We start from the raw sequence: 10,482 nt of genomic DNA, 5'->3' as shown, positions 1-10,482 counted from the left end.
GGGGAGCAGGGGGCTCCAGCAGCCGCCCCGTGCCTGTGGCGGCTCTCCTTAAACACATCTAAAAAAGGGCAAAATGCCTCTTGGCAGTGAGGAATTTAAAAGAGAAGAGTGGGAAACACAGCAGGAGAGGCTTATCTGGACCCAGGAGGTTTTTCATCCCATTTTCTCCCTCTGTTGAGCTAAGGCCTGAGCAAGCGGCTGGGCAGGTGTGTGACAGGTGAGTGCCAGGAGGGAATATTAGTTACACAGTAATAAATGAGGGTGAAATAGTTTTGCTTCTGGCTCTTAAATAAGTCACAAAGTCTTCCAAGAACTGAAGGTACCACAGTCCTACAATTCCCTGAAAAAACCATTCAGCCATTGCCCGAGTGCACCATCCATCAGCAGGGCCTGCACAGCCCACATGCAAATGGTGACTCAGGGTCCTTCAGAGTCATTGCCACAGATTAGGGAACTCAGTTTTCCCCAAACCTCACAGGTTTTTTATCAGGGATAACATATCAGTCTACAAATATCATAAAGCCTTAAAGAGACTATATTTAATGGTTTATAAAAAGAGGGTTACCAATCAGGAATAGCTGTTGATATTGCAGTTCTGCCACACAAATGCTTAGCAGACATCATGTAATAGTATTAGGAAAAAGAAAAAAAAAGGCAGCTAGTATTTAATGTGTATTTAATGTGTACCTGAAGAGAGCTGATGTTGTCCAGACAAAAAATAACAGGGACACTAGTAATCAGTTTCCAGAAGGCAGACGCAAACAGCTGGGGCCTTCCAGGCACATGATAAAAGCTTGAATAAAATCTTTTCATGTGCAAGCAGATTTAAAAGCTTAAGTTTATAAAGAAGTTTGCAGTAAGGTGTGAAAATAAAATGTGTTTAATGATTAGGTCAACCAGCCCAATCCTGGAACCTGTTCTGCACTTAATTTTACTGGTGCCTGAAATAATGACATGGTGGCTTGACTTACAAACACTGTAGCTACATTTCTGCTTCCAGCATAGAGAATAAATTTGTATATGCTTTTGAGCTTATGACGTGCAAGACTAATTTAAACCAGGCAATGCATACAGACAAAAAGCAAAGTTATTTCTTAACTGAGAATTTAAGATCACAGTGTTATGGTCAAAAAGTTATTAGTACTGTGCAACTTGTCCCTGCTGACAAACATAGACATGACTTGTATTTACAATAATGGATAGAAGCTACTAATATTCCAGAACTACCCATTGTAATATGGCTTCTCAAAAAGTCTGGCTGGCAGATTGTAAGCATGCTGGAGGCAGTCCCTTTGCAATAAAGTCAGACTGTTTCTGCATCTTCAGAACAGCAGTAAATGCAGATCCAGTTAAAGTTCTTCCTACGACATTGACTCAAAGATATTGATTTTCTGAGATTGAAGAGTGTAATACTTACATGACTCAGATCTCATGGCACTGCTGAAAATGTCATAAATACCACATTTTGCTAACCAGTACAGCAAAATAAGGGCACAAGTAAAACTCAAGAGTACAGGTTTTGGGTAAGGTGCGAATTGTTTTGTACAAGCTCTGCTGTGCCTGTGATATTCCAGGCACTATTTTCCTTAGAAGCTTTGACAGCAATCAATGCTCTCCTTACTGGGACAGATCTAACACTGTAGCAGCTGCTCAGCCTAAAAAATCCCAAACACTTGAATTTAAAAAAAAAAAATTAAACCAACAAACCAGCATTACGCCACCAATATAGTAAGGTGAAGTTCCCCAAAGTCACAAACCTGTTTCTAGCCTGTCTTCAAGGATTACCATCACACAAACATCCACTGAACAGCAGAGCACAGACTCTGAAGACATGATACAGTAAGGATTGCTGATATGTCTGACATTGCTGATCTTGAATTCCAACCAAAGGCCAAAGGGAACAGGAATAAAACCAGAGTGGCTTCTCAGAGGCAATAGAGCTGAGCATATTTCATTCTGTCAACTTTGAAACACACAGGGAAACCCAACCATTTTGCACCCAAATTTTATTAGAAAACATCAAGTTCAAAAAAGTTACTTTATGTTGCTGTTAGATTGAGTGAAAATTCTTTTTACTTTTTAAAAGCTATCCAAAGTTCTCCTCCTACGTTACCCCTCAAAGATGAGGCAACACCAAAGGTTCAAGCCTACTGTAGTACAACTGAGAACTGAACCTATACTGTCCATAAGCAGCAGAGAAAGCTGCTTATTTATCCTTTTTAGTTACAGCAGAAGGCAAAAATTCATTGTTATTAAAAGAATCTATATATGAAAAAATATTTAGTTCAGGTATAAATTATTTTTAGCTACTTAGCAAAAATTAAATTTAATTTTTTCAGTTTCTTAATCTGTGACTTTCTTTTTGGGGGAGAATAAAAACCATTGTGAGCTCTGATTCAAGACCTGTGATTTGACCTTCAGATACCAAGACAAAAGAACACTCACTACTGCTTGTACTTGAATATTGTTTTAATTTTCACTTCACAGCTGTAGTCACTAAACTCAACATTTTCCACACTGCATAACGAGCTGCTATTATAGGAAGTAAAACAGTGTAATTCAGCACTCTGAGCTGGAGAGTCATAATTAGATGAAGTATTACCAAGATTCTTCTGTGCCTTAAGATGTGCACCATCATTTCGCTTCATTATTCCTGATGTTTTCATATAGTTCATATGGGAGGATCAAGATATGAAAGCAGCCTTATTAGCTTTCAAACCAGGTTTCAGCAGCCTCCATTCTCAACCCTAGTAACACTCTTGCACAAGTCCCCAAAGTAAGCCTTACAGCACTGAGGCAATCATTTCAGGTCATAAAAAGATAAAGAACTTTAAATAACTCTTCATTTTTTTTCCCTGTGAGAAAATGATTACTTATGTTCTCAAAATTAAAAGAACTTTGTACAAAAGGCCTGGAAAGATCAGGTTTTGATTACATATTTCAAAACTGAGTTATATATAACAATTCTACTGCTTATATGCAGTAAATAAATATATTAAAATCTTAAGAGACCAGGAAAAAATAAGCAGACTAGACGACAACTGACTTGGATGTTTTCTGGGAATGCACCATACATTATTTGTCCCTTGTGGCTGAAAACAAAGAGGGAGAAGAAAAGTGGCAAAGAAAATGAGCTTAAGTAAGAAAATATAGCACCCTTTTTGATCTTGCATGCCAGCTGAGAATGAGAAAAAGTTTTGATCATTCAGTCTACAGTCTTATTTAAAGATCAAAACAAGTCTGAGCAGCTTAAAGCCTTACTTCATTAAAAGAAGCCATGCACAGTCAAAGAGTTAATTGAATGGTAAGTGGGACATTCTTGCAGCTTTGCTTGAATGATAGAAACTTCATTATAGACTGCCCTGTATTACACAGAAGATAATCAAAGTCCACTTGACAAAAGTTTTTTCCACCCAGTCTGCCATTTATTTTCAAATCTTCTATTACCTACCTGCTACCTTAAGAGCTCCAGGTTGAGTTTTTATAACTTACTAAATAAATTACATATATGAATTTAAATCTTTCACCCATTTAGAAATAGAAACTGCATATACATATAGTATATGGTGACAAAAACTTCAGGACAAAATTAAACACAAGTGGCTCAAGGTATCTGCTAAGCCTTTTTTACCTACAAAATTAAAAATACCAGTGATTCAATTCTGCTGCAGTATAAAAGTCTCTTTAGATGTGTAAAGCTTTTGCTGAGACTGTATAAATCCTAATACATAACATATATTCTCAGCAAGTGAATCCATTTTTCCCATTCCTTTGAAGATGCCACAGAACCAACCAACATCCAAAACCTTCCTTAATGCAGAGGGAACAGGTTGAACATTTGAAAATGCTTGAGAGCACAGCAGATTAACAATGAGAAGAGCATTCAATGGCCAGCTGTTGAATTTAAAATTTCTGTCTGCCATCCACCTTCTAACTTGTTCAAATATTTTAACACATTATACGTTAGCCTGCCTTCAATTCAGTGTTGTCTTGCTAAACAACACAAATCACGCAAGATCAGAGCTAATTTTGATCTTCAATTATGTATGAGAGATCCAAAATCAGGTTGGCTGTCTCCAGAGCTACTTGCAGGCCACTGCACTTGGCAGCAAAGCAATCCAGAACCCGGAGGTCAGCAACCTTTACTGAGGGCTCTTGAGGGCAGGCCTGTAAAACAGGAGAGCCAGACTGGCCTTGCAAAAAGCTCCAGCTGAGGTCCTCTGTGCTACCACTCACCCCACAGCCGCATTTTGAAACTAAATCTGACCACCTGGAGACACAGGGAGAACGTGGGGGAACAAACCAGCAGTGCCCATACACCACATCTGTCAGGACTTCTTCTCCATCGTGACTCAGAGAGCGAGCTACAGACTCCAGGGAACGGCAAAACCCCTCCGCAACCAATCGGTACTGTGTCTGAGAACAACCCAGGTCTCTCAAAGTGCTGGCAGGCACGCTAGAACTCTAAAAAAGAAACCAGAACCAGAAGAGCAAAGTTAGAACACTGTTTCACAGAAATAATTTTAAGCATGTATCATACTGCTGCTTTTTTTTCACCCCCCAAAACAGATGGTTCAGTTCTAACTAAAAAATGTTTCATTATTATCCCACGATAGGAAAGAGTCAAAGCAGAGTTCTGCATCATCATCTTTCAATATAAAAACCCTACATATTTTCAACACTAAAAAACATGCAGTTACTACAACAGATACCTAAAGAAAGATCAACAAGAACAAATATAGTGTTAAGTTTAAAAGATATAATTAAAACTGAGTGCTTCAAATAGACCCCTTATTTTATATTAGTAGTTAGCAAAAACGCCACATTAATCTAGAAGGAGACAAGTGTTTTACTGTCGCAGTGATTCTACATAAATTCTTGTTTCTTAAGTACATTAAACATCTTTAAAACCCTTACATCTTACGTACCTTGTGTCTTATGTATGAAGCCAGGTGAGTTTCTGTACAGCCCCCTCCTAATAATGCCAAAGGTTCCTTCACAGTTAACTGCAACACGTGCTCTGCAGTTTCACAGACACGCTGAAAATCACAGGAAATTCTTGTCAGACATACCACGATTAATAGGATTTGTCCCCATTAAAAAAGACACTAAAAATAAAATTTTCAGTAGTTTCTGCTACAGATTCCATAAAGTTGAATTACATGTGGATATAAAGCTGCTGAGAGATTTCCAAGACCTTGTTCACTTAATGAGAAATTGTCTTTATTTGTCCACACTATGGAGAGGCAGAAATAAAAAGCTGCATTTTAATCCTTCTTTTTTCAAAATAGGGCTATATATAAAAAGTCAATCAGTTTCAATGACATTTCCAGACCAACTGTTCAATGCAACACAATGCTTGACTATCATTGTATGTGTTGCTGCTGGCTTTTTGCTAGGCAGTTTTGATTTTTATGTTCTCATAGACCAAGTAATGAAAATGAAAATATTTATCCAGCACTGGCCTCAAGAACAGGTGAAAAATGCACCTGTCCCTAAACAACTCCCTGTATTAAAACACAGGCATTAAAAGAACATGAGCACTTTAAGGATTTTGAAATTCTGGAAACAAATAAACTTAATTTATGTACTGAAAAAACTGTGTTTCTAAACTCAATGTATTTCATATTTCTCAGAGTTTTTCCATTAAAAACATGACTTTCCAAGAAAATATTTGAAGAAAATTTGCCTACCTTCAACTCATCCCATGCTGTTTCACTTCTGTTACAGAGTATCAGGCTGCAGATAACTGTGTCCCCAGGAATTAGATGTAGAAAATGCTTTGAAGCAAAACTCTCAACGCACAAATCTTTCAAGCTGCCGTAACAGCCAGGAGGCAATGAATGTATGGAAGCTATAGGCTGTGAACCTGTCAATTAAGAAAGGAGAAAACAGTATGTGGCACCATCAGAACAGCTAGCTGATGCATTTCATGAAGCGTCACCTTTATTCCTCTCGGCTTTTTAAGTTATGTACATTGTTCAATACCTGTCATTTCAATTCACAAAGGAAATCACAGAAACCAACGCATTTAGAGTGCAAGATTTGGTGGCAATTTAGGATTAGAAAAAGTAATTGTTTCATTTGCCTTGAATCAAAGCTTGAAAACAAACTGGAAATGGATATCCCTCATGCCACAAGCAGTAGTACCACCTGTGGTATGCCACCATCAGGGCCTGCACAGAAGACCCAGTCACCTTGAAAAATGGTTTTTGGACTAGAAAAGAGCAACTCTTGCTCGGTGGCTAAGGTAGAGGGAAATAAGAGACCTTCCCCTGCAATGACACCAGCCCAGGCGACGCTCTCCTCACAGTGACAGCTGCAGGACAATGGTTCAGACAGAGAACTGGCCTGTTACCTGTCACACGGCCCAGGGGATCCATCAGGGACAGCCCAGCCCTGTCCACAGCCACGACACCCTGCTCCTTCAGGTACTGCTTCAAGGAGGGATGCATCACCTTCTGGCACACCACAAGGCCCACCTCATCCTTAACCAGTTGCTTCCCCACATTCAGCAACTGATTCAGCTCTGACGCTTCCAGAGAAACTCCGTGACGGACCACTATAGTTCCTTCCTCAGGGTTAGAGCCGTCCCCTGACATGGACACACTGAAAAGAGCAATCTTGATCATGTTTGAACCAGTCCTTTTGACAGCAAGTGGCTTTCCCAACTGGATTTCTGGTGCTTCTATCAGCAGTCCAGGAAGAACTGTAGAATCCACAACTCGTCCACCTTTCACAGGTATTACCACACACTTCCCTAGAACAGCATTAGTCTCAACGTGACACGGAACAGTAAATATAAAAGCCTTTAAAACCAGTGAGGTGAGATGATCAACTTCAGTTTTATTAAGCATGCAAGCAGGTTTGCTTGTTAAAATGCTCCGAACCAAACAAACAAGGGTCTCAACACTGCTAAAATCCACAGACACCTGGCAACCACAGGCCTCAGATTTCAGGTGGTCCATGCACAGACTCAGAAGATGCTTGCTTATTTTAATGACAGTAAAAGGTGCAACATTCAGGCTCCTGAAATTTTCGATGAAGCCACAGCAAAGGATGGCAGTGAACAAGCCACAGTCACTGAAACGTGACACGTGGTTCCGTACAGAGGCTGTCAGGACATGCAGCACGGGCTGGCTGAGGCACAGGTGCCCCAGGAGGGCTGAGGACTGGGAAGTGGTACAAACACAGCCCCCCACACCATTGTGGAGCTGCTTGAGTCGACCAGCAGGACCGTAGGAAGATTTTAATATCCCACTCAGCAGAGACAGTGACTGACTCACTGCATCTCTAGTTAGCGGCTCGCTAATAAATAACGGAGGCTTTTTAGCTTCAAGGCGAGACATTCTGAAGGTAAGATTTTAATTCTAGCAAAAAAACTATTTCATTTTTACTTGGATCTATAACTCATTGCACTTTTAAATTTTAGGAGTGGTACATTTTAATTCTTTGCAGGTAAGGATTATTATTTCAGTGTGAAACCGTATATATAACATTCCTGAAACTATTCATCACAGCTCTCTTAAAACGAGGCTCAAATCATGTTGCAAAACAGAGAAATAGTGACAGCAGGAAGCTATTTCATTATGGACGATCTCTTCTGGCTTCTGAATGAGATTGAGCAGACTTTTTTGCAACAAAGTTTACAAGCATGCTTCCTATATGAACACCAACAAGTGACAGTCCTGCTACAAGCAGAAAGTTCTTTCTAATCCAGGAAGTTTTCTTCATCTTTTCTGGCAACAGGCACAGATTAAAACCTTCAAGCCTAGTTATACCTACAATAAAAACCAGAAAGATATTAGAATAATTGTTAGAATACTGAGTCAGAGTTCTAACAAATAATCTTATAAAACTATTGTATAGCTTGACCTATTTTAGTTTTCACCAGAAAAAGTCACAGAAGGACAAATACTGCATCAAAAAATCATTTAGGTTGGAAAAAACCTTTGAAGTCGAGTCCTGTTGTTACCCCAGCAGTGCCAAGCCATCACTGAACCACATCCCCAAATGCCATATCTGTGCACCCATTAAACACCTCCAGGAACGGTGACACGGCCACCTCCCTGGGCAGCCTGCGCCAATGCTTGACAACCCTTCCTGCGAAGACAGTTTCCCTAATATCCAATCAAAACCTCCCCTGGTGCAACCTGAGGCCATTTTCTCTTGTCCTAGCACTTGTCACTCGGGAGAACAGACTGACCCCCACCTGCCTGCAGCCTCCTTCCAGGTGCTGTAGAAAACAATAATGAGGCTGCCCTGAGCCTTCCTCTCCCTGGGCTGAAGACCCGCAGCTCCCTCAGCACTGCTCACAGGAGCACTGCCCTTCTCAGGGCTCATTCAGTACCTCAGTGCCCCCAGCAGCGCCGAGCACGGGGGACAGTCACTGTCAGCACACGCTGGCTCACGCTCAGCTGCTGTCACAGCATTCCCAGGAATCTCTCCAGCCACTCTTCCCTGTAACTCAGCATAGGGCTGTGACCCCAGGGCAGGACACAGCGCTGGGCCTGCTGCACCTCCACTGGCCTATGCATTCTAGAATGCTTTTTAGCAGAGAAAATCTACTAATATGGTTTTACTACAAGCACGAAGAGTGCATCAGTTATACCTGTTTTTCAAAAACTTCAATTCTGACCACTGGTCTGTCCTCTTACCAGCAGGTCTGTAAGTAGCAGGCTACCATCAACTTCACTGAAGTATCAAAACTACAGCAATTTCCACCTGATTCTACTCAAGAACAAAAGAACACAACTAGTCTGCAGTGCTTGCTAGGCAACAGAAACAACAGCTTTTGATGTTCAAACAACTTCAAGAAATCTGGCTCAAACAAAGGTTTCTTTCTTCAAGAGGTCCACAAAGAAAGTTTTTCAGTTTTTACAACAGTAAATCTGAAATCAATGCTTATTTACGGTTCTATGTGAACTCTACAGTATTTACACTTGTACTTCATTTTGTTTCTCTGCTGTAATCACCATCCCTACTAACACAAAATATGTTACTATGTTCAGTGACAGTTATTTCTGGGCAGTTTTAAGCCTAAAAGGACACTGTTATAGATCCAGTCACATAAGTTTGATTGGTCTCCTGAAGTTACTGGAGCTTGTTTTAAAATATCTTTAAGACATATAATACCCTCACTTAATTGATCTCATCATGTGGGATTTAGCCATAGTTTTTGAGACTTATGATGCACTTTTTGGGTGCATGTAGGTACAAAACATTAACTCAGTTGCAAAGGAGGATAAAACTCCAAAAGACTAAAGTTAGAACATCAAGGCTGTATGTTTGAAAATTCTTAATTAATTAATCTTCTCCCTCAAAAACACAGATACAACTAATTAGGCAACTTACCCAAAAATCAAAGTACTAATGCTATTTTTCTTTACTTTTGCGAGCGGTTTGCATCATGAATGCCAGAATTTCACGGTCTGGAGAAAAATCCTCTGTCTTCACTTGGAAAATAGGACTGGACTTCAAGTAATACCAGCCCCAGTGCACTAGCCCCAGGCTAGTTCCCATAACAATCAGAACTTTGTTGTCCTTCCAGAAGGTTTTAAGACCCATTGCAAACTGGCATCTACCTAGGTAAAGATAATTTATTATTTTAAACATATTCTAGAAATCCTTTTTTTCTTACTCTACAATAACAATACTGAACAGATGAAGCCAAATGTTAATACCTTTAATTGCATTGCAGCAGATGACTAAAACACTAAACAAGAAGCCTTACTTTGTGAACCAAAAAAAAAAACCACCTCAATTCAATTCAGACATTTTGAAATGTTAATTGCTGCATTTGCGTCGAGCTCTGGCATGCTAAATCTTAAACACAACAAAGCTTTATCTAATTACAAGCACTACTGCCCATATGGTAAGCACCTGAAGCCCAAAAACAGGTTCAAAATACACCTTCCCCCTATAGTTAATAAAATTCAATGAGTAGCTGGGCTCCTGCGGCAATGCAGAACTTTGAAACTGCAGGCAAAGCAAGGTGCGAAGCTTCTGACACCACTTTACCTTTGTGCGGCTTTGCCTGACCACCTTATAGTACTCAGAAGCGGCACCATTACAAAAAGAGCAATAAACTAATCCGTAAGTAATGAGAAACTGGAAAAAAACTACTTTCTATGGGATTTCTCACGGACACTCACGTTTTATACCAAAATACCCCGCTGGTTTGAGCGGCTACAAAGCTGTAACTCGGAGAGGAAATGCTCCCACACCCAGCCCAGCTCCGTGGCCCTGGCAGGTGTAACCCGCCCCACCAACCACCCCTCCATAGCGCTACGGAGCCCTCACAGCCCACTACTCCTCCTCCTCCTTCCCCGGACCCAGCCACCTTGAGGCGCGGGCGGCTCAGGGGGCAGACCGCGGGCACGGCGCACCTGAGGCGTCTCCCCCCTCCGGGAGCGAGCGAGGAAGGCGCTACCGAGGAGCCTTCCCGGGAAGGCAGCGTTCACCCGCCCCCCACACGTTCAA

General features: G+C 40.8%; 1 protein-coding gene across 5 annotated transcripts; it reads right to left on the bottom strand.

The window, feature by feature from the left end:
* Positions 1-1,989: 1,989 nt before the first annotated feature.
* On the bottom strand, positions 1,990-10,482 carry MKKS (McKusick-Kaufman syndrome). Of its 5 annotated transcripts, none has more exons than XM_031058319.1 (6): positions 10,389-10,482; positions 9,355-9,584; positions 6,359-7,781; positions 5,694-5,869; positions 4,929-5,039; positions 1,990-4,464 (listed from the first exon to the last, which is right to left on the bottom strand). In XM_031058319.1, the coding sequence occupies exons 3-6, from the start codon at positions 7,347-7,349 to the stop codon at positions 4,024-4,026; spliced, it is 1,719 nt and encodes a 572-aa protein (XP_030914179.1). In that variant the 5' UTR covers positions 7,350-7,781; positions 9,355-9,584; positions 10,389-10,482; the 3' UTR covers positions 1,990-4,023. The 5 variants fall into 5 exon arrangements, with proteins under 5 accessions (XP_030914179.1, XP_005422640.1, XP_030914180.1 ...); XM_005422583.2 differs by having other exon boundaries at positions 10,343-10,476; XM_031058320.1 differs by having other exon boundaries at positions 9,355-9,580; positions 10,389-10,474.

This window comes from Geospiza fortis, unplaced genomic scaffold (assembly GCF_000277835.1).
Source record: "Geospiza fortis unplaced genomic scaffold, GeoFor_1.0 scaffold275, whole genome shotgun sequence".
In the NCBI taxonomy this organism is placed as follows: domain Eukaryota; kingdom Metazoa; phylum Chordata; class Aves; order Passeriformes; family Thraupidae; genus Geospiza; species Geospiza fortis.
Note: the sequence above shows the minus strand (reverse complement) of the source record. Positions and strands in the feature narration are given on the sequence as shown.